This window comes from Balaenoptera physalus (genome assembly GCF_965194825.1).
Source record: "Balaenoptera physalus genome assembly, chromosome: X".
NCBI lineage: Eukaryota > Metazoa > Chordata > Mammalia > Artiodactyla > Balaenopteridae > Balaenoptera > Balaenoptera physalus.
Window position 1 is genome coordinate 7,498,629 of NC_138903.1, and position 27,394 is coordinate 7,526,022.

Consider the following 27,394-nt stretch of genomic DNA (forward strand, 5'->3'; position numbering starts at 1 on the left):
ACTCTGTCACCTAGTAGTGGGTGCTTGATACACTGAACTATTTTAATATGCTATTTATATAATTATATAATTTAAGCAAATAATATGTACTGTATAAAATATGGCTATATAAGGTTATATTTATATAATAATAACTTTTTACATAATTATATATTCTACAATAATACATAACTGTTTTTAAACAATAGTGTTTCAGAGATTCCTAGAACTTTGAGATCATCTTCTCTAATAGCTTTCACACTTTCTAACAGTGGAGTCTTTTCCCCTTTCCTTCCCCTCAAATGACACCTTCTGTGGAAGCAGACTGTCTGAGACGGAGCACAGGGAGGGGCTTGCCGCAGCAGGGGTGAGGGTCCCCGAGCCCTGTGTGGGTTCTCCCTTTACTCCAGCTCACCACGCCAGGACACCCTCGGGGCAGAGTGAAAACAGCTGCTCTCGGTCAATCTTCATTCCTTTTCGAGGTCTCAGAGCCACCTGGGTGGAGCTGAGGTCAGGGCCCAGGTCCGTGGCCTTAACGTTGAACTTTCGCTCTCCGAGGCGCTTTGCAGTGTCTGCCGATGAGGGGCATTACAGGGTTGCTGGTCCCTCTCCCTGACGGGAATCGGGGCCCGTTTTCCTCCAGGTAGCGGCCATTCCCATTGTAGATGCTGGTGCCTTGACAGGCAGCTGGCGCAGTGCCTGGCTTTACTGATGGCTGCACTTAGGCTCTGTAGCTGCTGAAAGCTATAAGGAAGTCACAACACCTAAGTACGAAGCTGGAGCTGATGTGGTTAGCATCTTACGTTGCGGCCTTAACAGTGGGTGTGTGTCTGTACTCTGTGACCATTTGATTCGCACTGATGGTCAAGGAATTGAAAACATTTTGTTCAGCGCAGTAGAGTTTCATTTCTCTACGTGGGTGTCAGTGTCAGGTGACGATCCGTTTGCTGTATTTCTCCTTCTGGAGGAGCCAGTAGGCCTGGTTAGCAAAGGCATTGGTCATTAACTGTTACAGAGAAATCACACTTTTTTGGCCTTGGGTTTTTTGTATGGAAATGATGTAACCCTTTTCTACAGACTTCATCAACCGATGTGGGTTGTGGTTTGTGACATTAAATGAGATGTATTGGAAAGCCTTTTATCAGAAGATGGATATAAGGAGATATTATTACATAAATGAGTCTAGATTCTCTCTGCAGGAAAAGCTGGGCCGCTTCCTTAACAGATGCAGTGCTGGGAGATGGATGGCCTTTGTTCCTGCCTTGCATTAGAGACTCCTGGTTCTCCATAGAACAGCCAAAATGGAAAAACACATGGCCAGGCCATGTTGGGATGTAGGGGTGTCACCATTCAATGTGTGGGGTCCCCCAGTGCATCTGTATCCGCTCTCCAAGGAAGAGGACTCGGGACCAGTTTTCATAACTATTTTGTTTGTTGCAGATGGCAATCATAGCAGTGCTGTTGAGCCCTGAAGCCCTATTCCAAAGGGAGGGAATGATTTCCTGCTTGTTCTCTCATTCCAATGGTGCTGATAGCTCAGATCAGCTCTGGTGCTGAGTTTTGCTGTGAGTTGTGACATTTGTGGCCAGGAATTTGTTAATGATAATCAAGTACTGGAGTTGGTGAATTTTTTTTTTTTAATTAATTAATTAATTTATGGCTGTGTTGGGTCTTGGTTCCTGTGCGAGGGCTTTCTCCAGTTGCGGCAAGTGGGGGCCACTCTTCATCACGGTGCACGGGCCTCTTCACTATCGCGGCCTCTCTTGTTGCGGAGCACAGGCTGCAGACGCGCAGGCTCAGTAATTGTGGCTCACGGGCCCAGCTGCTCCGCGGCACGTGGGATCTTCCCAGACCAGGGCTCGAACCCGTGTCCCCTGCATTGGCAGGCAGACTCTCAACCACTGCGCCACCAGGGAAGCCCTGGAGTTGGTGAATTTTTAACTTTTTCTCCCATGAGTAAGTAGACTGAGCATTATCCTGATAATAATAATCAGCACAGACATTATATGCCAGGTCTCTGCCAAGTAAGCCCTTTTCTTACATTTCTCATTAAATGGGAGGGACATTTTTAGTGTCTTCATTTGAGGCATGAGGAAACTGAGGTTTAAAGAGGTGACGTGTCTTGCCCAGGGTCCCACTGTAGAGCTGGAGTGTCACTTGTACTCACCAGCATGCCAGGATGCTCTTGTGAGTGGAACATAAAGGAGTTTGGGCTGGCCGTTAAGGATCTGGATTTTCGGGTAACGTGGGGGAAGCAGTTTAGAACTAGAATCTGTGTCATGGTGGATCTGGAACCTGAAATGCAAGCTGGTGACTTTCCAGAGAAGGAGTTCATTCTGTTTCTGGACCAAAGTCTCTTCTTCAGCCCCGAGGGCTTCCAAGGCTTAGGACTTAGGTATGGACGATGTGACCAAGGACGAGCTACAGGAGGCTGCCTGCTCTTTGCAGGCCAGAGCCAAGCCTAGTCTCGGTCAGCGCTCTGCTTCCACCACCCAGAACCAGGCCGTGTGCGCCCAGGGGTGGGCTGGCTGGAAGGAAGGATGGATGGAAGGAAGTTAGCTTGAATGGGAAGCATGAAGGAAGGATGAATGGATGTTTGAATAGAAGGGGAGTAGTAGATTGAGAGAGTGATAAATTAGAACCAGAATAAAAGAAAGAAAGACAGAGGAGCCATAAGAGTTTCCAGCTTTTGTACAGGGTGTCCCTGTTGAAAGTTCACTACTTTTTGCTGTTTCCCATATATTCTTCTTGTACACAGATTTCATTTGTATGTTTATTTGATAGACATTTTTGACCACTAAGCCAGATGCTGGGGATAAACGAATAAGACATGATCCTGCTGTCAGAGAGGGAAGTTTAAAATTTCAGGAAATTTTTAGGCCAGTGAACTCGTTGCCTAAGCATTAGTAGAGGACACGGGAACCCTGCCTGGAACGTGCTCACCTGCAGAGGATATGCTCGTGGCGCAAAGGGAGCCATCCACCACCAGTCTCATCTGGTGTTCACCACAGACAAGGAAGGTCTTATGGGATCTTTATTTTTCTTTGTCAAAACATTGTTTTTAACTGCTTCCCACCTTTCTATGAAGCTTTTAAGTTTTAGGTTGTTATTGTTTAATAGAATGTTGTAATCTCGCATAGAATGACTCATATTTCTTTTCGAACCAGGATTGATCGTAAGATGTCAAGTGCTCACACCAACTACAAACTGGATGAGGCGCAGGCTATAATGAGCGAGCTCAGGACCATCAAGAAAGCCATTTGTACAGGCGAGAAGGAGAGGCGGGACCTGATGCAAGTAAGAGGCCCAGGTGCCCTTCAGAGCCCACGTCTGTCTGTCTGCCCACCTGCTTGTCTCTTAACTTTATTTAAAAATTTAAAAATATATATATATGTATATATTTACTATATATATTATATATTTATTATATAATCATACATATTTTAAAGACATACATGTATGTATAATATATATGTATATATGATATCTTCTGTATATGTGTGTGTACATATTTATAAATATTTTAAAATATGCGTATTAGTTTCCTAGGGCTGCCATGACAAAGAACCACAAACCAGGTGGCTTAGAACAACAGAAGTTTATTCTCTCCGAGTCTGGAGGACAGAAGTCTGATAGCAAGGTGCGGCAGGGCCGCGCTCTGTCTGAAGGCTCTAGGGGAAGCTCCGTCCTTGCCTCTTCCAGCTCCTGGGGGCTGCTGGCAGTCCTTGGTGTTCCTCGGCTTGTAGACGTATCACTCCAGTCTCTGCCTTTGTCATCACATGGTTTCCCCTGTGTCTCTGTGTATGAATTTTTTTCTTCTTATAAGGACACCGATCATTGGATTAGAACCTGCTGTAATCCAGCATGACCTCATGTTAACTTGATTCCTTCTGCAGGCCTTCCTTCCAAATAAGCACACATTCCAGGTTCTGGGGGTTAGGACTTCAACATATCTTGTTGGAGGACACAGTTCAGGCCACAACAATGGGTGATACATTTGTATTGTTAAATAATCGAAATAATTCAGCGTCTGTTGTAAGAGTCTTGCTGTCACCCCGTTCTCTCACCTCCTGTAGCTGCTTTTATTAGCTTCTTGTACACCCTTCCAGTGTTTATACAGACATTTGAAAGTGTGAACACGTGGCCAGCTGCCCTCGCAGAAAGCCGGGCCTGTGCCTGCTGCCCCGCGGTAGCTTCCGCACCTAACTCTTAGGCCCTGTACCTTTTCCCGTCTCTGCACTCAGAGTTCCCTCCTTCCTGGATATGGCTGCACAGTATTCCACCATGAGGACAGACTTTTTTTCATTGTAGCTTTATATTGCTTTATTTTTTTGCCCCTTGAACTCCTGTAGTTTCTGTTATTTTTAGAAAAAGCTGAGTTTTTGCAGAGACCCGTGCCGGGCTCCTATGCCGGGCTCCTGCTCCGTGCCGGAATGCATCTGATGCTCTCTGTTGTGGCTTCTCTTTTCGGCTCAGCACACCGAGTGAGCACCTGGTGCTGGGAGGCATTTGTCTCGATTCTGTAGCACGTAAGACACAGAAGGACATGGGAGCAAAGCTCAGACTCGTAGGCCGAGTGCAGCAGGCGCGCACATGACTGCCTTGCCCGGCGGTGCTTCCTGACGTCACGGGCGTGAGGCTGGACTGTCCCTAGGCTGCTCGTTCAATTGCAGAGTACCAGACCCTACCCCAGGTCTCCTGGATTAGACTGTCTGGGGTTGGGACCCAGAAATCTGTATTTTCAGATGCCCTGTATCTCCAGGTCATGAGAGGTCAATGGTCAATTGTTAGATTTTCTCCGAGGCCTGGTAGCAAGGAGAACAGCTGCCGTCTGCCGAGGCCTCTGTGTGCCGCGCTGGGCGAGGCGCTCTGCGGACATCACCCATGTGATCCAAGCCCAAACCCTGGCGTGAACCAGGTGGTACTTCACCCCAGGGACACGGAGGCCTCGCCCGGGACGTGGAGCTGGTGTCCCTGCCCCGTTCTTTCTGAGAGTGCAGAGCTGGCCAAGCCACCCCGTTGCCTCGAGTGGGTTCCCCACCACGGAGGCTGGCGATAGAATTTCTGGAAGAAGCTTCAGACCCCAGCATCTTCTCTGAGACGCTCCAGGGAGACGCACAGGCAACGTCTTCATCTAGTAAAATCAAATAAGTTGTTTCATATGACTGTAGCAATCTTGGCCCATTCCAAGACGCCTTTGTCTAGATCCAGAGGCAGCTACCTGGGGTACACTGCACGTGGGCGTCTAGCGTCTGCAGGAATATCTGCTGAACGTGAATGCATTCCCAAGTCTTTTATTTAAAAAAATTTTTTTTCATGTTTTCCTGTTTTTTTTAAGATTTCTTTTTATGGGGGTATAGTTGCTTTTCACAGGTCTTTTAAAAATCTTAGAATATCTGATTTCTCTTTAACTTTCACCCAAAAGGGTTCCCTGTACCAGAATTTATGCTTACTCTAATTTTTGGCAAACTGACATCCATATAAGATGACTTTTGACCCTGTAGCATTACGACTGAAAAGCCAGGTTATAAGAATATGTAAATATCGTCTGGGAGCTGTTTTCACATTCTGTGTGGTACTAAAGATCTCAAGGCGGCATTCATCTCTGTTGGACTTATTTATTGATAGACTATTTTGGATGGAAATACTTTCCCCCCTCCCCTTTGCTCTATTGAGGTACACTTGACAACTAAAATTGTATAAATTTAAGGTGTACGTGATGGTTTGATATACACATCTATTGTGAAATGATTGCCACAATAAAATTAGTTAACACATCCATCACGTCACACGGTTACCTTTCCTTTTACATGGTGAGGACTTGTAAGATCTACTCTCTTAGCAACTTGCAAATATGCGCTACAGTATTGCTAACTATACTCACCATGCTGCGGACATGAGGTTCACGAGATCCGGGGACTTATTCCCCTTACAGCTGGGACTTGGTACCCTTTGACCAGCGTCTCCCCATTTCCCCCAGCCCTCCAGCCCCTGGCAACTGCCTTTCTACTCTCTATTTTGAATTTGGCTTTTTTGGAGGGAATGCTTATTTTTTCTTTAGGAAACACAAAGGTTTAAAAAACAGTAAAAATGGTACCACAGTTGTTCTCTATATTATTCACATGCTGCCAGGAGGACTCAGTTGCCGTCTGATTTAAATTACTACGAGCTTCATGAAAGGTGCATGTGCTGATCGACATTTCTTTTTGAATCTCATGAGAATGGAGTTGGGGCCGGCCCGCTCTCCAGTGATGAAGCTGCCGACCTGGAACAGGAAGAAAATGACCGCTGTGAAAGGGAAGAGAAGCGTCGCCATCGCTGCTCAAGTCTCTTGTTTCATTCTGTTCCAGAGCCTGGCCAAGCTGACCGATGGCTTCAGGAATAGCTGTTCTCTTACCGACCCTCTGCAAGAGTTCCCTCCCAGTGCAGGCGCGCTGGGCGAGTCTTTGCCTCACCAGTTCTGCGATGCTGGGTCTCAGACCGAGGTCATCGGCGAGGTACGCTCATTGGGCAAGGGGAGGAACCGAGTGTGCCCAGAGAGAAAAGGACTGCTTTCGTGTGGCCGTCACCCATTTCTTTAAATTTTCCACTTTCCCTTCAAAAATGTTTTGGCTTTTGTGCCATTAAGTTTGAAGAAAGAATATTGTTTTTCACATCCAGCCATCTTGAAGGTTCAGGGGCCTGGGAGGCAATTGAATGGCTTGTTACCTCTATCCTTGTGATTCGGATTCTTAAAAAAGGCAGAATCCTTTTGAGAGTTGAGTCTAGATGTTTCTTGGCAGACATATGACTTTTTAGAGCATGGATCAGCTAACTTTTTCTGCCAAGGTCCAGATAATAAGTGTTTTAGGCTTTGCTGGCCATGCAGTCTCTGCCATAGCTACTCAGCTGTGTTGTCATAGTGCAGAAGCAGCCGTTGGCCATATGTGAACGGGTGGGTGGGGCTTGTTCCAGTAAAATTCCAATAAAACTTTATTTACAGAAAGAGGTGGTGGGCCGGATTTGGCCTTCGGGCCATAGTTTGCTGAGCTTTGGCTTAGACCAGTGATTTTCAGAGGCTTTGTGGCTATGTCACTCTTGGGTTATACTTTGATGCTATTTCTTATTCTTCTAAGAGAATGTCAGGAAATTGAATTGAATTGAAATTAATTTTGTTTGGGACTTGGAAGAATTTCATAATGCCCCTTTTGATAATTAATAAAGCCTGGAGTTAGCCACAAAAACAAAATTGGCAACCATCATTTGAAGCAGGGTGGTGACTACTTAAAGACACTACTGTTGTAATGTCATTGAGTGAAGTTTTACATTTATTTGTTACAAATGGAAAAACAGTTTGGATGGCTTCTTTTTCTTAGGGCTTACTAAATAAAGATGAAATATCAATGGAATGCAGAATGCCTTCCTAAAATTAAATAAATAAAAAGAAACAAAAAGAAAGGAAAACCATTGACTAAAAAACTCTGGATTTTAAATAATTAGCTGATATTTTAAAATGTCGACAAATAGTGCCTCTTTGAGGGGAGTATAATATAGGAAATAATGCCTCTGTGTCTTGGATGTCCTGAACTGCCCTGTTTGCTGTGTTCCCCTCATTGTTCTCAAAAGTACACTTGGACATTTTTTGACTAGGTATCTTTGGTTTAAAACAGAGAAGAATCTGTAAGTCAAAAATATCTGGCAGTTTTGCCTAAAGATTTTGGCATGAGAGAAGGAAAGAAGTATGATACTTATTGAATTCCATGAATAATTCATTGCTGCTCAACATAAGGTTAGAATTAGAATTTTTAGAGACTCTTAACTAGTTTGAGAGCAACAGGTAAGATCGAAGGTTCTGTAATGATTTAGGTAAGACTTTCTAAAAATGTCAGGTGGGAAGTGGCTGGTTATACAGCTATAATAACTTCAGCAGTAAATTATCATTGTTTATGAGTTTACTGGGACTGGCCCTGGCAGCTTCATGGCTGTTACCTCAACTTAAGTAGTGGTTTCCATCTTCTTTTGACTGATGAGGGGGTCAAGGTGCCAGGTTACCTAAGGTCATGTAGCCAGGAAGAGGCAGGTCTGGGTTTGAATCAATGTCTCTGATCCCTAAACCTCTGTGTTTTCTACTACATCATGTTATAGAAAAATATATCAAAAGGGTATAACTGCATTAGTTAGCTATTGCTGCATAACAAAACATCCCCAACCTAGCATTTTAAAACAGCACACTTTTATTATCTCACATTTATACTGTGGATCAGGAAACTGGGCTGTGTCCTCTGCTTCAGGGGCTCTCAAGTAACTGCAGTCAAGGTGTCAGCCAGGGTTGCAGCCTCATCGGAAGGCTTGACTGGGAAGGGTCCACTTGCAGGCTTACATGATTGTTGGCAGGATTCAGTTTCTCACAGGTTGTTGGACTGAGGGCTTCTGTTCCTTACCATATAGACCTCTCTAGCACGGCAGCTTGCTTTGTCACAGTGTGGAAGCCAAGAGAGTCTCCAGCAGGAAGGAAGTCACAGTCTTTTGTAATCTAATCACAGAGATGACTTCCCATCATCTTTGTTGTATTCTGTTGGTTAGAGTCAAGTCATGGGTCTAGCCCACTCTCAAAGGGAAGGGATTTCACAGGGGATGAATCCCAGGAGGTGAAGGCCATTGGGGGCCATCTTAGACGTCTGCCTACCTCACGTAGTTATCACTTTGAGTTAGTTTTGTGGGATGGGCATTGATGGAATCAAACATGCTTTTGGAGCCCACGGCTTTGCAAGCACAGATTTGTAAGCAGTACAAGCCTAACGTTGGAATTTAGCAGTTGGAATACATGTTGTAGGGCTATGTAGGATCCATGAAGCAGGAACCTGTTGGATCTGTTTGGCTGTAGGCTTTTTTTTTAAGTTAAAATGTCCATTTTATTCTCACAGAAGAGTGCAAAATCAGAGCTTAGAGGTTCATAAATAGCATTGAGAAGAGGTTTAAGAAATGACATTTATTTGTCTTGATGATGAGTCAGCTTTAAGGGTCTCTAATGAACAAGGTGACAAGTAGCTCATTTCCATTGTAGAGAGTTTCTGCAGATGCGGTGCTGCAGCCTAAATGCATTTATATTGAGGACACTGTGGAGAGAGGCCTTGGGTGAGGCTACTGAAATGTGTAAAATCGTGACACATCTCATTGGCGAATGCTTAGTCTCGTATAAGGCATTTCTTCTTGCCATTCAAGGCGATAAAGATATAAGGAAATTCCCCATTGACCTGTCTCAAAACTCGTGTCAGTGAATTCATCGCCACTCATACAAGTAGAATATTTCCAAATATTTGTCGACACGAGGTCATTTAAAAAAATAAAGACTTAGTGGCCATAAGATATGGCCGAGTAAGGCCAGATCTACAGATGGAGCCGATTTATTGAAACTAGAGTCATATATTTCCAGGAATGAAGGAAGAAGTAATCAAGGTGAGCTGCAGTTACCTCTCATACAGGTCTTGTTTGTTTTGTTTGGGAATTTGTTGGCTTCAGTGTAATTGGTATGAAAATATTTAGGTACAACTAGTGATCGCATCAGAGCTCCTCATTTCAACTCTTGACTCCTCAGGTGAGGCGTCCAGTCCCAGGCTTTTCCGTGCCTTCCTTCCGTCCTTTCACCTTTGATTCTTTGACGGACTGCATAGCAGTCGAAGGAGTCCCGTAGCCAACAGCTCACACAGCTAGTCTGTCTTCTTCAGATCTTGTGACTTTTTAGGAGAACACCATTGTTTTTTGTTTATTGAGGAATGAGAGCATATACTACACTAGGCGGGATGAATTTTTTTGCTTTTGTATCAACTTTGAGGAATTCCCTATTTCTCTTAAAGCTTAATTTGTTGTTGTTGCTTGGAATCGCACAATAGATGAATATACTTCCACTGTTTTTTTAAAAAAAATCCACCAGTGTTGGGACAGCAAAAGTCTTCCCAGCCCCACTCCCAACCTCCACTGACCAGAGGTGGCAGCTGTTATTTGGTGTGTTTCCTTCCAGACCTTTGGAAAATGGAAATTGGGAGGCAAATTAAAATATTCTTCATTGTTGCTGGAAGTTTAAGTGAATTTTCTATTTTGAAAATATGTTTTTAATGTGTCTCCCCCATTTTTTTCTTTCTTCTGTTCCACAAAGTTCGTCTTTGATGATAAAACAAGGCTTGTGGACCGAGTCAGGCTTAACTGGCAGTATGAGGAAGCCAGAAAGAGGTAAGAAGCTCCTTTTTCAAACCTTGCCTCCTGCTTACTTCCTTTCTCCTGTGGAAAGTGGTTTTGCGGAGTTCCAATGTGTGATTTATCCACTTCTTATCAGAAAGCAGTGTCTGATAGAGTACAGAATTAAGGTTCCTCATTTATGTGTAGCTTCTGAATACATGTGACAAAATTTCATGTGCATTAAAATGTGAAACTCTCAATATTGCAAACAGTTATGAAGACGGGATTTAATAAAAACAGAGACTTTTCCGGCTCTCCTTATCCTCTCAGGTAGCTCAGAACCCCCTCCCTGCCTTCCGACTGAGCATCAGTCCCTCAGACCAGCTTAAGCAAACCTGGTTTTTGAATATGTGGCTGCTTATTCCATAGGTCAACAGAAAAAGCCACGTATCTTGGGTTAAAAGACAGTTTAGAAAGGATTAGGTCAACGGGTGATAGCGGTACCTAATCTACATCACTTTGATGGAGAGAATTGAAAGTCAGTCGCTTCTGTTGACCTGTGTTGTCCATCACCCGCCTTCTGAAAATCGGGACTTGACCTTGTTTGTGCATTTTCAAAATGTGTCTTTCCCTCCCTCCTGGTCTCATCCGGGATTCATGGGCGGCACTGCCAGGCGGCTGCCGGCCTCGCAGGCACAGTGTTTTCAGCCTGTCACCTTTCTCCCCATGTGCACCGTGTTCAGTATTCTGACCCTGCCCTAGCTTTCATGTTCTTTTTTTAGGGACTTTCTCTCTTTTGTGCCTTCTGGAAAGAGTCTTAAAACCAAATTATTTCAAAATATGTGCTTCGGAAAGCTGTGAAGCCTATCTTTTTCAAAAAGTTTTTTTTTTTAATTCTTTTTTAAAAATATGGAACGCTTCACAAAAACGTTTCTTTAGTCACATATGAACTGCTGTCTGGGGGCGGGGGGAGGAGGCACGAATTCCAAGCAGGGTGAGGGCGTAGTTCTGGAAGCGAAATAGTCGGGCCCGCTCAGTATGGTGTATCATTCAGGGATGTCTGGAAATCCGCTTTGTTACCTTTTTAGCAAATGTAAAAATAGCAACAGAAGCAGATCATCTGACTCCCTGCTGGAGGGCCGGCTTGAGCTGCTGCGGCCTCTGCCCAAAGCCCCTCTGTCCGGTCCTCCCGGCTCTTGTTCTTCACGATGTCCTTGATGTGCTCAAGGCGGGCCCTGCACTTCCACGCAGACCGCTTCCCCCCGCACCTGCTTCCCCGGCCTCACGCATCCCTTCTCAGGAGCTCGCTGGCTGGCGATCGTCAGCCGCTGCTGTCTCTCCTCAGTATTCCTCGGCTCCTTCCTGCATGTTTCTGCTGCATTGTGTGGGTATGGGAATTTGCTGTGTTGTATTAAACTGCAGAAAATTGACGGTTGCTACACTTAACATCATTGTTACTGTTCTGCTGTGACATTTACCAACCACAGCAAGTGATTTCTTTGTTTTCCAGAGATGTCGGTACAGAGTGAGTAACTTTTTAAATATCGAGATAATACATTTGGGGGGAAAGTCCATTATTTAAGAAAATTATGCAGGGGAGGACACTGCACTTCATCAGTATCTTCTAAATGGAAGGAGTATTTCAAGGTCACCAGAACCTTGTTAGGAAATGCACTGCAGCTGCAGAGGAGGGTCCTGTCCCCAGCGCTTCAGCCTCTGTGGGACAGTAGGGGCTTCTCAGAAACGCCTTTCTGGGCTGCGTTGGCCGCATTTAGAAATCAGAGATGCGTTGTAAAGACGTCCTGGGTTGGCTCACACAAGCACTGCCTTGTTCTTTTCCCACTAGCACAATGGTTCCCAATTGTGGGGTGGGGAATGGGGGAGGGGTACGACGGCCCGACTTCACCCCCCCGCCCCACCGGTGGACTTCTGGCCATGTCTAGAGATGTTGTTAGTTGTCACAGCTCTGGGGTGGGCGCTCCTGGCATCTAGTGGGTGGAGACCAAGGACGCTGCTCAACATCCTACAGCGCACAGGACGGCCCCCAGCAGAGAGTCATCCAAATTCACTAGTGCTGAGGCCGAGGACCCCTGCCCTGTGCTGGAGGACTGTGACGTCTTAGCCGGGCCATCTCTGCCTCATTTCCCCATGGCAGATCTGTGTGGGTGACCCCAGCAGCTTCACACACACCCCGCAGCAGTGGGCAGAGAAGCTGCTGGAAGGCTGGGAGATTATACTTCTGCCCAGCACCTGCCCTGTTCCAGGTATTTCAAAGAAATTCTGGGTTTATGTGATGTCATAAAGACATATGGTCTTTGGGACTTCCCTGGCGGTCCAGTGGTTAAGACTCCATGCTTCCAGTGCAGGGGGCGCGGGTTCAATCCCTAGTCGGGGAACTAACATCCCACATGCCGTGCAGCTCGGCCAAAAAAAATTTTTTAAATATGGTCTTTAACCTGTTTGGGAGATAAACTCCCCCACAGCTAACAGAAATATGTGAGGATGCCAGTGGTTCTGCCTGGGGGTGGGGATACCCCAGGCAGTATCTGGGGGGGGGGCGGTGTGCACACACACTACATATATGTATAGACACAGGGTTCAGAAACATGCACATATATGCTTATACATCTATGTACACATAAATAATACATGAATACATTGTTTTTGTCAAAGATGCGATCACTAGACACGTCCCATCTTATCCTCCTCTCTAATCCTACCTCTCACCATTAATGATTTGCTGTGAAACCTTCCAGTTTTTACCTAAACATTTAAATAAATTAAGCTCAATATAGTCAAATACAGTATATGATGCATAGCTTTTATAACGGTTATAGCCGTCTTCTACGGATGGACATCTAGATGATTCCAGTTTTTCCTTTTCACAAATGGTGCACATCTATTTACAGTCCCTAGCCTTGCAGAGATGGCTGTTTCCTTCGACAGATACATAGCAAGGAAATGTATGGGTCTAAAGACATGTACATTCAAAGTTCGGATAGATACCAGTGAATCGTCTTCCAAAATAACTTATACACTTTACACTGCCACCGATGGCGATTGAGAGCCCTGATTTCTGTGTCTCCTCATCATCGTTAAATATCACCATTCTTTGTAAATTTTACTGGAGTGATGGGCAAAGACGTTCTCTCAGTTGTCATGTGCTTTTTCCCTGGTGAGAATGGTGCACTTTTGCAGTGATGGTGCAGTTCAGCATAATTTTGTGTGACTTTTGGTTAGTTAAATTGCCAGGTCTGAATTTTTTTTCAGACAAGTGCTCCTTTCAAAACATGTTAGATCCCATCATCCGCTCAGGGGTGGGGGCGGGTTTTGCGCCCCCTCGGGGGATGTTTTTGGTTCTCGTGACTGGAGAGAGGGTACTGCTGGCATCCGGGGGGGGGGGGCCAAGGACGCCGCTAAACAACCCACAGTGCACAGGACGGCCCCCACAGCAAACATGTGGGTGGCCCAGAGTCTCTTTTTGCCTTCGAGAAACCGTACTCTTGAGCTTCTTATCTTGCTCCGAAATCCCTACTGTGTGTGGACATCAGGGGCTCAGGAGCAGGTCTTCCACTGACTCAGGGCATTAGCCTCGTCGGCCCCCTTGCATGCCAGGCCTCAAACCTGCCAGGCACGCTCCTGATTTAGTGCTTGGAGTTGGCAGAATAATGCTGCCCCAGATGTCCTAATCCCCAAACCTGTGACTCTTTGCCTTCCATGGCAGAAGGAACTTTGCAGCTGGCCTCAAGCTAGAGATCTTGAGATGGGGAGATGACCCTGGATTATCTAGATGGGCTCAATGTAATCACAAGGGTCCCTATAAGAGGGAGAAGCAGAGAAGGAGATGTGAGGGTGGCAGAGATCAAAGTGATTCAGGGCCTCGAGCCAAGGAATGTGGGCAGCCCTTGGAAACAGCTGCGAAATGGATTCTTCCCGAAGCCTCCAGAAGGATCACAGCCCTGCTCGCCCATTTTTGACTTCTGACATCTGGAACTGTAAGGTAATCATGTGTGTGTTGTTTTAAGCCACCAAGTTTGTGGTAATTTGTTACAGAAACAAAAGGAAACTAATACAGTGCCCTTGGCCCTCGCTGTTTCCTCTGCCTGCAATGGAATGCTTTGCCTCAAATGGTCACGTGGCCTCTGCTCTCCTTCTGGTCACTGTGTCAGAGACACTTCTCTGATCATCCTGAATAAAGTTGCCCTCCATCCCCACCCCCATCACCCTGATTCTCCCAGCAAATGTAATCACCCAACCTGTTCTGTACTTATGTGTTTGCTTTTTTATCGTCTGTCTTTCCCTGCGAGAATGGGAAGCCCATGAGGGCAGGGGTTTTTGTCTGTTTAGGTCATTGCTATAATTCCAGCAGCTGAGTACCTGGTGAATATTTATTGAATGAGTAAACAGGGGTCTGCTTTGGTCACACTTAATCTTTGGCCTTCACCCCTGCGAGTGGGCGAGTGGACAGAGTCCTGGGGCCCAGTCAGCTCCAGGCCAACTGCTGTGTTCCTGGCTCCCTTCCCCAAGGCCCTCGTCCTGGTGTGAGCCTTGGGATATTTCCCCTTGACTTAAGAGGAGAAAGGGCATCTAGACATGCATGTCTTTAGGGATCTGACGGAGGCAGGGCACAGTCACCTCATACATCATCATTCCAAGCTCGGCTTATGCTTCCTGGGCCTTCATGGTCATTGGAAAGGGCTTGTGGTCTTGGACCCCCCTGTAATGCGTCCTGTTCTTGGGTGTTGGAGAAAATGGCATTGGAGCTGGGCCCTGAGGGATGCTGGAATTCCGGCTGCCCATACGTTGAGGAAGGGCTTTCTCAGTCCAGGGGGAGCAGGGATCAGGGCGGAAAGTTGTATAATGGCAAGTTTCTTAGGGGTCAGGGAAGAACGGCCCCTGAGAGAGTTCTCTGGGGCTCGCTTTATGGTCGACCACTTAGAAGATGGATCTCAATTTTTGATAATCAGTTCGGTGCTTTCATTGGACCTTCCCCTGCTTAAAAACATCCTTGAAGCGTTCTTGTTGTTGCCAAGTCGTTGATTACAGCACCCTGTGTTTGGCAGTCTGGATCTGGTCCCCTGACGTGGTGGCAGTACCTGGCTCCAGTCCCCGTGGGGTAATCATATTTGGCCTCCAGTCACTGAAATTGCTTACAGTTAAGGCTTAACTGGAAAGTGAGTGAGTTCCTGACTTGTAACCTACTCAGCTGTGGTCCTACAAGTGCCAGCCACATCTGGCAAGACGCTAGACTCAATACCCCTTGTAGTGTGGTCAGGACAACCCTACGATCCCCGCTCCTGGTATACATGTGACAGTTAGGGAGGGTCAAGGTCATAAGGTGTCAGGAGCATAGCCACCCAGCACCAGGTCAGGGATTTTATTCCAGTTGCCTTTTCTGGGTGTTTTTTCAGACTGCCTCTAAATGAGACACATGATTAGAACAGCGTAGACTTGGGAAGGGAGCAACAGCAAGCAGGTCTTTGCCAAGAACTAAATCTAGAACCAACGTTAATGTTCCAAAACCTGAGTAATGAGGACCACAGTCAAAGCACAGTGGCTTTGAGGTTCTGTCCAGGGACTCTCCACATGGCCACCTCCATGACCAGCATCATTGGAGAAGGGTGTCCCACATACAGGAAAGCATCATGTCCCCCCGTTCACCCACCAGTGCGTGGAAGAGAAGGCGTCACTTCTAAAGGCAGTGTTAGCACAGAAAAACGCATCCTTCCCTGCTCTTCCACTCCAAGGCTTTCATTATTTTAGTGCCACGTTCAGCGTTCTGTCTTTTTCTTCTGCTGCCCCACCCTTAGACGTCAGTCTCCCAGCTCCCATTTCTGAAATCATTCCATCCTGCGAAGTTTAGCTTTCCTACCCTCTGCAAAACCTCCTGGGCTTTGCTACTTCTAAGTGGAGAGAAGTTGAAGCACTTATGTATTTCCTTGTATATCTAGATTCGAGATTGTTTCTCAGAGTTGGGAAATCGTCAAAATGCAATAAATGTTCTGGACAATGAGGGCTTCATGTACATTCAGATTTAAAGGAAGTTTATGGAAGTGGAACTCATAATTCCAAGCAGTGGTATGATTTCTAGAGAATTCTCTAGACCAAACCACCACTATCATGGTGACTAGTTTTGTGTTTTCAACTCTAGGTCATGTGAAATGTACCCAAACAACTGCTTATTCCTTTCCCTTTAGGAACATGGCTTTGGATTCCCAAGGCAGACCTTATGATAGGAATGTTTTCACATTATTGGTTAAAAATTTGAGAATTTTTCAAAGCCAGTTTGGAGGAGCTAGTCTTCTTGAAGCAATCCTGATGACGCAGATGGCTCCTTATTTTTAACCTAAGAGCACTTGTTCCAGAAACTGGAACTGTACAGTGCACAAACTAGCTGTTTCCATGGAAACACTCGCGTTCCTGATAGGAACAAAACATTCGGCCCGTCCGGTTTCTCCGTGTCTCAGTGTTTGTTGCCAGGATGGGCCCTGCTGTTCTTCAGTTGTCACTGGTGTAGTATTAGGGTTCCAGCTGAATTTGACCAGTCCCTTGGATTTTCCCTTCATTTCTCTAGTGACTGTGTGTTTGGGTTTGGGAGTGGGGCATGGCTGTGAGAAACAAAGGAACGCATCTTCTCCATTCAGGCCAAGAGAAAGAAGCCTGGAGACGATCTGCTTTTCATTTAAAGAAGTCGCTCTCTGAAGATCTGTTCGTTCAGAGGGGACAAGATGTGAGGGCAGGGAGGGATGTTGGGGTATTCGTAGGCCCTTCTTATGCCACACTTCTAGATTCAGACTCCGTGAATCTCCAATGTAGGATAAAGAGTTGAGCCGAATGGACACTGGTTTATCGATATTTACTTCAGTGAGCTGAAGTGATTTCACCGTCCATCTGACTCAGATCTCAGCTGAGACTTTGGTGAACTTTTGCTTTTCATTTGAATGGATATTTGCAAAAAAAGAAAACTAAGGAGAGAAAACATAAAAGTATCAAATCTGTAGCTGTAACTGACATCTGAAGGCACGAGGCTCCAAGCTGGCACCGTGTCCTGGAACATGGCATTGGGATCCACCACGTGCCATCACGACCAGTCAGGGCCGTGGCTTGCCTGGAGTTCCATTTCTATTCCAGAAAGCAGCAGTATTTTAGGAACATGCGAATTTATATTGTAGGTCACAGAATTTAGGTATAAATTCAAATACCTGGGGATTACTCTGGATATGTAAAATATGCCTCAAAACTGTGTAATGTTAAAAGTGCATTTTCTTCTTCGAAAAAGAAGTCATATTTAAGATTTCCATGTGAATTGTAAGGGTCTGAGCAGTTTCTGCGGCATAAATGCAGGTTTCCATTCATGGTTTAATGGTGCCTGGGTTGTAACAGAAAAGGTGTTTGGGCAAAAATAGTAAGGGAAAAATGATTCATATTTGACTTCTGTCTACATTAGGCCTGTTCAGGGGGATGGAATTTAGAAATCACACAATAAATATGAGACCAGAATGCTTGATTGAGGACTTGCTTTCATTTCTTCACTATCCTGAGCACAGGGACATGTGTTTTAAAGCCTTTAAAGGCATTTGTGAGAGGATATATATATATAAGCCATAAAAGGGATTACCTATCAAAAATAAGAATCAGTAAAGAATACAGCTGACTCGCAGGGAAAAAAAAACCCTTGCCAGTTTTAAATTGATCTCGGTTCTCTTTATTATTTTTTTAAATTTATTTACTTTTTTTTTCTTTTAATTGGAGTAAAATTGCTTTACAATGTTGTGTTAGTTTCTGCTGTACGGTGAAGTGAATCAGCTATATGTATACCTATATCCTTTCCCTCTTGGACCTCCCTCCCACTCCCCCCCATCCCACCCATCTAGGTCGTCGCAGAGCACCGAGCTGAGCTCCCTGTGCTATACAGCAGGTTCCCATTAGCTATCTATTTTACACATGGTAGTGTATTTATGCCAAATCTAACCTCCCAGTTCGTGCCACCCTCCCCTTCTCCCCGTGTCCACGTGTCTGTTCTCTACGTCTGCGTCTCTATTTCTGCCCTACAGATAGGTTCATCTGTACCATTTTTCTAGATTCCACATATATGTGTTAATATACAATATTTCTTTTTCTCTTTTTGGCTTACTTCACTCTGTATGACAGACTCTAGGTCCATCCACATCTCTACAAATGACCCAATTTCATTCCTTTTTATGGCTGGGTAATTGATCTCGGTTCTCTTTAAAAATGAACTTGGGGAGTTCCCTGGCGGTCCACCTCTTAAGCATCCAGTGGTTAGGACTTGCTGCTCTCACTGCCGTGGCCCTGGGCTCAGTCCGTGGTCGGGGAACTAAGATCCCGCAAGCCGCGCAGCACAGCCAAAAAAAAAAGAACTTGGAAAAGAATTTTTTTTTTAACAAACTGTAGTCGTGACCTTGCTTTGTTTCCATGTATTTAATTTCCCTGAAAAGATATTTCAGAAGACAGCCTTTCTGGAAATGGTTTTTCCTGTATTACCCAGAATTGGAGTGATGGCGCTTGCAGGAGTGGGGTTCCAACCTGCACTACGCATCAGCTGTTGGGCGTGGGTGTAGAAGGAACATCGTAACTGCACATCTGTGTGTGGTCTGAGGCGGAAGGTCTGTTCCCTGCAGTAACCCTAACACACGAAGGGTCCGCCTTGCAGGTGGCTCGTTTCCCGGCCAGCAGCACGGTAGACAGGGCTTATTGTTTTAAAGGTAAAGCCATCCCACCTATTCCTTGGCAACTGTACTAGGAACCGCTGAAGGAATCCTTTTAGAGCTTTTGGCTCCCAGTACAGACAGACAGACAGACAGACACGTGCTTCTCTCAACCTGGCTGAGAGCATAACCCAAATGTCTACCTCCGGAGTATGGATCTAGAGGAAGAAACTGCACTTTCCAATATATGCCAGTATCCTTCTAGATTCTTAGGTACCTCTGAGATGAGTATGCAGTCATTCACATTGTTGTGAAATTTAATTATTAAAAGAGCACTGTTCTTAAGCACAGTGTGCTTGCCTAGTACTCAGTACAGCCCAAACAACTTCTCCAGATGGGTTACATGAAGTCAACTTCATCCAGATTGTTTCTGCTATAGAAGTCATCCCTCACCATATGTCCTTATGTGTTTTTCTTGTGAGCTCTGGAAAGTTACAGTACACTGTTTAATTCTGGCCACTGTACTATTTCTTTTATGCTCACAGTGGGCAGACCTTTTGAAATTTGCCCTTTGCCTCTCCTCCCTCTCATAATTCAGTTTTTTCCTTATTCTTTTTTCTGATAGTGGATATTACCTGAGATTTTCCTGGAAAGAGTAGGACTATCTAGGACTGGATCTCCAGCCTCCCTCAGCAACTTGAATGCCCGTGAAATGGCAGCTAACCTGGAGCTGGCCAACTCAAATGGAATCTTGATCTCCTTACATGTAAACTTCAGAAAACTCAAAAGGAGTGCTTTTAAAAACATGTCTGCTTGTAGTATGAGAATTATTAGTATATATTACCAGGTAATACTGCTAACTTTAGTTGGGCTCAAATAGGCTTGCCTGTGGATCAGATACATTGAAATGAAAAATTATGAGGACCCAGTGCATTTGCTCATTGTACATCTCTTTTATATTTATTCCTTACCTTTGACTTGGCTTGATCTACAGTAGAATGTTCCAGAAATTTCACTGGGTCTGACATCTGATTTGGCGCTAATTTATGAGTCTGCTTGGAGTGTTTCCTTGGGCTTCAGTTATATGCCTGCCATAAATTTAAATTACACTAATTGGACAGAGGTGGACGCTTAAGCCCAGTTGGATTCCTAACCCTGTTCAGCTGCATCTGTCATTAGTTTTTTCAGTGACATGATTTGGCACCATTTTCCAACACATTTTCAGGAAATTAGTTTTAAGTTAGAAAAGAACTTGCCTAATAAAGCTGCTGACATTCAGCTATTTTCTTTACCTTCTTGGGGAACTGGGCTTGAGTAAAATGTGTGCATTTAAACTATAACTTGTATATTCTTTTCTCTTCATGACTGGGGGTTATCCGATTGGTTTGGTACTTGAAGAAGGAGTCTTGCCCAGTCCTACAGCCAGGCTGACTAGTCCCGTGCTTATGTCTAGTTCAGGAAGAGCGTGGATTGGTGCAGGGCTGGCCGACGGCCCTTAACACGTGGACCGATGCCAGCTGACTGGCAGTATCTGCAGGAAGCACAGTGTTGAGAAGGATTCTGAAGTCTGGACCCAGCAGGAAGGATGCCAGCTTTGATTAGTGACATGTGCCCTGGGCACGGGACGGCGCAGTCTCAGAAGCACTCTTGCCATTCCTGTTTTAGTGAGGATCATCCCATCCGTGCCTGATGCAAGCCTCTAAGAGCTCCAAGGCCAATTAGCATCCTCCAGACCAGGCTGCACTGCCTGAAAGCAGAGGGTGTCAAACAAGCATCAAAACTCCTAGAGGGCTTGTCAAAACCCAGGTTGCCCAACCCCAGTCCGCAGAGTGTGGCATTCAGCAGGTCTGGGGTGGGGCCTGAGGCTTGCATTTGTAACAAGCTCCCAGGTGATGCTGAGGCTGCCAGTCAGGGACTTCACTTTGAGAACCGCTGCCTTAGAGGCTAGAGGGCTATGTGCACCTGCCACTTAGCTGGCCTCACAGCTCTCTGTCACCTCAGAGAAGTCTTTGGATTTTGGTTTTGGGCCCTTGTGCCAATATCTGTCCTCCACAGCGGTGGGTTCTGGTCAGGTCTGGAGTTCCTTGTTTCTGCCCGGAAACAGCCCTCATCCTTAGCCACATATAAACTTAAAGGGCTTAAAACATTCTACTCCTCCTATGAAAGGATGCTCTGAAAACACGTCACATCTCTTTCACTTACTCTGCATTCAGCACCACCTCAGGGCACCAGTCTGTCTGCCAAGCGGGCACGCGGACATTTAGGCACACGGGGAGTGACGAGAGCCATAGTTTTACACCTTGAGGATGGTCGTGCTGACACAGTGCAGCTGGCCGGTTTGCATCCACGCAGATTACCCCACACCACGTCCACTCTCACCAGGGCTGACTCCCATTCTTTCATATACTTGCTGGCGTGTTTATTCTCCGTTTCATGCATTTAGCTTTTGTTGAGTATCTGCTCTCTGCCAGGCGTTTTGAATTTCATGCGTGGTCAAGGCCTCTGGCACTATACAGAATCCAGTGATGGGCGCATTTCTCTCCTGGGGTTTTCTCAAGGCGGGCTCAGGAATTAGGCACGGCAGAGAAGGCAGGAGGCCAGAAGCATCTCTCATGTGTCCAGCACGGTGTTTAGCTACTGCAGAGGGAGGGGGCACAGAGAGAAATGAGCCGGCTCCATCCCGCTCCAGAACGGTACACAGAGGAGACAGCACCGTGCACGTGGGCGAGTTGGGGTCTGCCAGCCTTTTGGTCAGTTCTTTGAAACAAACATGATATGGTTACTGTCATCCTGAATCTCATAGGCTGGGGCGTATGTCGCAGAGGACTTACACATCATTTTTGTTACACCTCATTTCCAGATCCTTTATTTTTGTCGTGTGAGGTTTTACTCAGTGCAATCATTCCAGTATTTATCGGACTGAGTTTCTAGAATCCGTGTGATGGTGCTGAGGATGTGTGAAGACGATGTTTTTTTCATCAAGTTCATGGGTTTTTCTGTGTCCCTCTCACGCAGAGTCTCAAATATCCAGCAGCAGCTGGCCCAGTTTGAGAGCGAGTCCTGGCCGGGCATGGCCGAGGCCGACAGGGACCGGCTGCAGCTCATCAAGGAGAAGGAGGCCCTGCTTCAGGAGCTGCAGCTCATCATTCAGCAGAGGAGGCCGGCGGAGGACGTGGCGCGGCTGGAGGAGGAGCGACGGCGCCTGGAGGAGGAGATCCAGCGCTCCCGGGCCACGTCCGTGCAGGGCGCCACGGAAAGGTGGGCTGGCCGGGCAGGCGGGGCCGGCTTCCAGCGGAGGAGCAGCTGGCAAAGCCGAAACCTTGTTACTCAGGCAGCCACGGCCCGGCGGAAGGTGGAGGGAGCCGGTGCCTGCCGTCCGCAGGGGGTGCCCAGGGCGCCTGCCGTCCGCAGGGGGTGCCCAGGACTCGGAGGCTCCCGGTCCCTATTACGAGTGGGAGGTGGTCGAGAACCGGATGGAGTAGGGAAGACCCGGGAACCCACCACTTAGACCCCGCCCACTCCCGCTGCCGGTGCCGGGTGCACCCGCCCCCTGTGTTTTCAGGACAGCGCCCGGGACAGGTGTCGGGTCTCCAGCCAGCAGGGGCCCGGAGGCAGGTGGTGGTCGGCTCCGTGACCACAGAGGAACCTCGTTCCTGACGTCAGCAGCATCTCCGTTTCCGCAGTCTACCTCTTACTTTTATCTCCGACTTTGATTTCTCGCCAGCAAAGCCTGCCCTTTTGGCAGCAGGAAGTCTCCGCTCTCTCGCGTGTCTGTTTCTGAACGTGCGTCTCTTCAGTTGGTCTTGGGGCTCTTTCCCAGCGTGGGACACATGAAGCCAGCACAGTTCCTTTGTCCTCTGTTGCTCGCCCTTTCATTGTGTGCCCTGTCTCCTGGTTTGCATTTGCTGTGTGTGATCACAGATTGTTGTGTGATCACGGATTGTGTGGAAGGCTGGGTCTGCTTTCCACGTTGCACAGCTGTCAGAAGTTTGGGGATATTTGCTGAGCTTTGGAAGGCCCACCGCCCATTTGATAACATACTGGCTCCTTAAAATTCACTGTGTTACGAGGATCATAAGCTGTATCTCTGTGAGCATTCCCTACGTAGAGTTTAATAGTCACCTGAATTATTTGGTCAGTACAGATGCCCTTATAACGATTATTTCATCGAGTGTTAGGACTGTCCTCTGTTTTTGCTGGGGGTTGTCTCTGCTTGGATATTCATTGTTAATTGACAGACAGACAGGTCTGTGTTGTGTCCTTAGGGGCTAATGTCAGTGCTGGAGGGAAGCAATGGTGATTGGAGAGTCCAGTGCATAGGAATGGGCGGAGAGCATGTTAGTTTGCCTGACGTGGTGGAGTGCCCCGTCACCTTGCTCAAAATAAACCCAGAGTTTATCGCTTCTGACTCTGCAACGGGACTGTGAAATGGAAGTTTCATCTGTGCTCTTGTGCTTTTGTATCGTTTCAGCTTAACATCACCTTCCGTTCTCCCCATGCTGTTTTCTTGTGTATGTTTCGGGTCAGAGGGCCTGAGAGTTCTGGTTGGTTTTCTCTTAAGGGGCGTGGATTCGGTCCCACGAACACCGCATGTCCACCACATGTACCAGGACCCCACACCCATGTCCCCTTGAGTGTTTCTGCCCTCGCCACGTGGAAATCCAGAGTGCAGGAGTGCTGTGGTCCCAGGGCACAAATCCATGGAACCCCATGGAGCTGGTTTTACCCTGATGCCTGGGTTCAGGGCCTGGGTCACCCAAGCTCGTTCACCTGACAGGGTCTCTTGTGGAACCAGCCTGGGAGCTGCATCCTGGGGCGCAGGGCCCTCAACTGGGACTGAATTGGCCCCAGGTGTCTCCTGAATCTGGCACTACATGGCCTTGGGCAAGGAGGGCCGTGCACAGGTGCTAATAAGCACCTTTCTGGCCAGGTGATGGGGCCAAGTGCCCCATGAGTGTTCCCTCGGCGGTGACGTTCTGGGCCTAGCGGATGCGGGCCCGTTTCTTCCTGCCGCTTGGGGCCCGGAGGCGGGGGGCTTTCCCTGGGAACAGGCTGAGGGCGTTAGAAGAGACCCGGTCTGGGAGGAGGGAGCCAGGCAGAAAGGTATGGAGGTACGCATCTCAGGGCTGACGTGTGCCAGCTGTTTGGCCAGGCCCAGTCTTTGCCCGTCTTGGTTTCAGTGGCATCATTGTCAGATGGAAAGTTTGAGCCAGGTTAGTGAGTGTTACTGGGGATTGGGGGGATGCAAGTTTTTTCCTCTTTCAAAGGAAAGAGCAATTGTTTTGTAGGGTGCCTACTTGGCCATGTGTTAAACTGCCATCATTTTGATTTGTAAACGAGAACTGCTTTGTTCTAGAAGCAAACATATTCATTTGTACATTCACTTAATAACTATTTATCGAGTGCCTATCCATGTCGGGCTCTATTCTAGGCAGTGGGCTTAGCGCTGTGGGAAAAAATTTCATTTTAGAAAATGAAGTTGAAAAAAGTAGGAAGAAAACTACCTCCAACACTGTGGCGGTTGCTTTTTTATTTTATTTGTGTGTTTTTCTGTTTTGTTTTTTTTTTTCACACACACACACACACACACACTGTATTTTATTTTTACAAGAGATAAATAGACTGACACCAAGCATTGTACATGGATGACCACAACAAAAGCAACAATGATTGCAATTACCAAACACGAAACACACTCATACTATGTCATAATATTGACATTCAGTCCAGTAATCCTCCACTGTAACAGCTCCTTTACTTTGCAGTGAAAATTGATTTCTATATTCTTTGCCTCTGAGTCCTTGTGGGATTTTTTTTTTTAATTCAGACAGAAAGTCACAAAAATTATACTCATCCTCATCAGTTCACTCAGTCCCATGTAATTAATTTTTTTTCATCTTGATCTTTTGTTAGCACTTTTATGAGTTCATCAGTTTTTCATTAGAGTTCTGAAAATGCTTATTCATTCAGTTCAGCAGTACAGTCAGTTACCAGAAACCTGTACTTGTCAGAGTCTTTTCCATGAATTTCTTGAAGATGAAAGCCTTTTATAGGAACATATTTGCAAAAGCATCAGAGTACACCCAGAACTGTCTGTAAATGACAAAAGACTTAAAGATGACCACTGTTAAAGATTTGATGAAAGTTCATAATAATGCAGTTGACAAGAAAATTAGTTATTTTTGAGATACACATTTTAAAGTAATAACTAGGATTATTACTTATAACATTATACCAGAACATATAAGATTTTTAGAAATTTCATGTAATGTCTGAAACATTTATATTAACATATTTCCATACAAATACAAATATAAGATTTTTAGAAATTTCATATAATATCTGAAACATTTATATTAACATATTTCCATACATATTTCCATACAAATACAAATATAAGATTTTTAGAAATTTCATGTAATGTCTGAAACATTTATATTAACATATTTCCATACAAATAACCCAATGAAAGTTTAGTATTAGTTGTTTGTTTTTTTATACTGCAGGTTCTTATTAGGCATCAATTTTATACACATCAGTGTATACATGTCAATCCCAATCGCCCAATTCAGCACACCACCATCCCCACCCCACCGCAGTTTTCCCCCCTTGGTGTCCATATGTCCATTCTCTACATCTGTGTCTCAACTTCTGCCCTGCAAACCGGCTCATCTGTACCATGTTTCTAGGTTCCACATACGTGCATTAATATACGATATTTGTTTTTCTCTTTCTGACTTACTTCACTCTGTATGACAGTCTCTAGATCCATCCACGTCTCAACAAATGACTCAATTTCGTTCCTTTTTATGGCTGAGTAATATTCCATTGTATATATGTACCACTCTTCTTTATCCATTCGTCTGTTGATGGGCATTTAGGTTGCTTCCATGACCTGGCTATTGTAAATAGTGCTGCAATGAACATTCGGGTGCATGTGTCTTTTTGAATTACGGTTTTCTCTGGGTATATGCCCAGTAGTGGGATTGCTGGGTCATATGGTAATTCTATTTTTAGTTTTTTAAGGAACCTCCATATTGTTCTCCATAGTGGCTGTATCAATTTACATTCCCACCAACAGTGCAAGAGGGTTCCCTTTTCTCCACACCCTCTCCAGCATTTGTTGTTTGTAGATTTTCTGATGATGCCCATTCTAACAGGAGTGAGGTGATACCTCATTGTAGTTTTGATTTGCATTTCTCTAATAATTAGTGATGTTGAGCAGCTTTTCATGTGCTTCGTGGCCGTCTGTATGTCTTCTTTGGAGAAATGTCTATTTAGGTCTTCTGCCCATTTTTGGATTGGGGTGTTTGTTTCTTTAATATTGAGCTGAATGAGCTGTTTATATATTTTGGAGATTAATCCTTTGTCCGTTGATTCATTTGCAAATATTTTCTCCCATTCTGAGGGTTGTCTTTTCGTCTTGTTTATGGTTTCCTTTGCTGTGCAAAAGCTTTGAAGTTTCATTAGGTCCCACTTGTTTATTTTTGTTTTTATTTCCATTACTCTAGGAGGTGGATCAAAAAAGATCTTGCTGTGATTTATGTCAAAGAGTGTTCTTCCTATGTTTTCCTCTAAGAGTTTTATAGTGTCCAGTCTTATATTTAGGTCTGTAATCCATTTTGAGTTTATTTTTGTGTATGGTGTTAGGGAGTATTCTAATTTCATTCTTTTACATGTAGCTGTCCAGTTTTCCCAGCACCACTTATTGAAGAGACTGTCTTTTCTCCATTGTATATCTTTGGCTCCTTTGTCATAGATTAGTTGACCATAGGTGCGTGGGTTAATCTCTGGGCTTTCTATCTTGTTCCATTGATCTATGTTTCTGTTTTTGTGCCAGTACCATATTGTCTTGATTACTGTAGCTTTGTAGTATAGTCTGAAGTCAGGGAGTCTGATTCCTCCAGCTCCATTTTTTTGCCTCAAGACTGCTTTGGCTATTCGGGGTCTTTTGTGTCTCCATACAAATTTTAAGATGATTTGTTCTAGCTCCGTAAAAATTGCCATTGGTAATTTGATAGGGATTGCATTGAATCTGTAGATTGCTTTGGGTAGTATACTCATTTTCACAATGTTGATTCTTCCAATCCAAGAACATGGTATATCTCTCCATCTGTTGGTATCATCTTTAATTTCTTTCATCAGTGTCTTATAGTTTTCTGCATACAGGTCTTTTGTCTCCCTAGGTAGGTTTATTCCTAGGTCTTTTATTCTTTTTGTTGCAATGGTAAATGGGAGTGTTTCCATAATTTCTCTTTCAGATTTTTCATCATTAGTGTATAGGAATGCAAGAGATTTCTGTGCATTAATTTTGTATCCTGCAACTTTACCATATTCGTTAATTAGCTCTAGCAGTTTTCTGGTGGCAGTTTTAGGATTCTCTATGTATAGTATCATGTCATCCGCAAAGAGTGACAGTTTTACTTCCTCTTTTCCAATTTGTATTCCTTTTATTTCTTTTTCTTCTCTGATTGCTGTGGCTAGGACTTCCAGAACTATGTTGAATAATAGTGGTGAGAGTGGACATCCTTGTCTCGTTCCTGATCTTAGAGGAAATGCTTTCAGTTTTTCACCATTGAGAATGATGTTGGCTG

The 27,394-nt window shown here is 45.3% G+C and overlaps 1 protein-coding gene across 2 annotated transcripts in view; it reads left to right on the forward strand.

Annotated features, from left to right (window-relative positions):
- The window catches only part of LOC309652126 (protein WWC3-like), a 71,631-nt gene that overhangs the window by 27,871 nt on the left and 16,366 nt on the right, over positions 1–27,394 (forward strand). For both annotated transcript variants that reach the window (XM_082445643.1, XM_082445644.1), the window contains 4 exons: positions 3,147–3,276; positions 6,330–6,476; positions 10,112–10,185; positions 21,816–22,058. In XM_082445643.1, the coding sequence (XP_082301769.1) occupies positions 3,147–3,276; positions 6,330–6,476; positions 10,112–10,185; positions 21,816–22,058 (594 nt within the window). The remainder of the gene's footprint in view (positions 1–3,146; positions 3,277–6,329; positions 6,477–10,111; positions 10,186–21,815; positions 22,059–27,394) is intronic.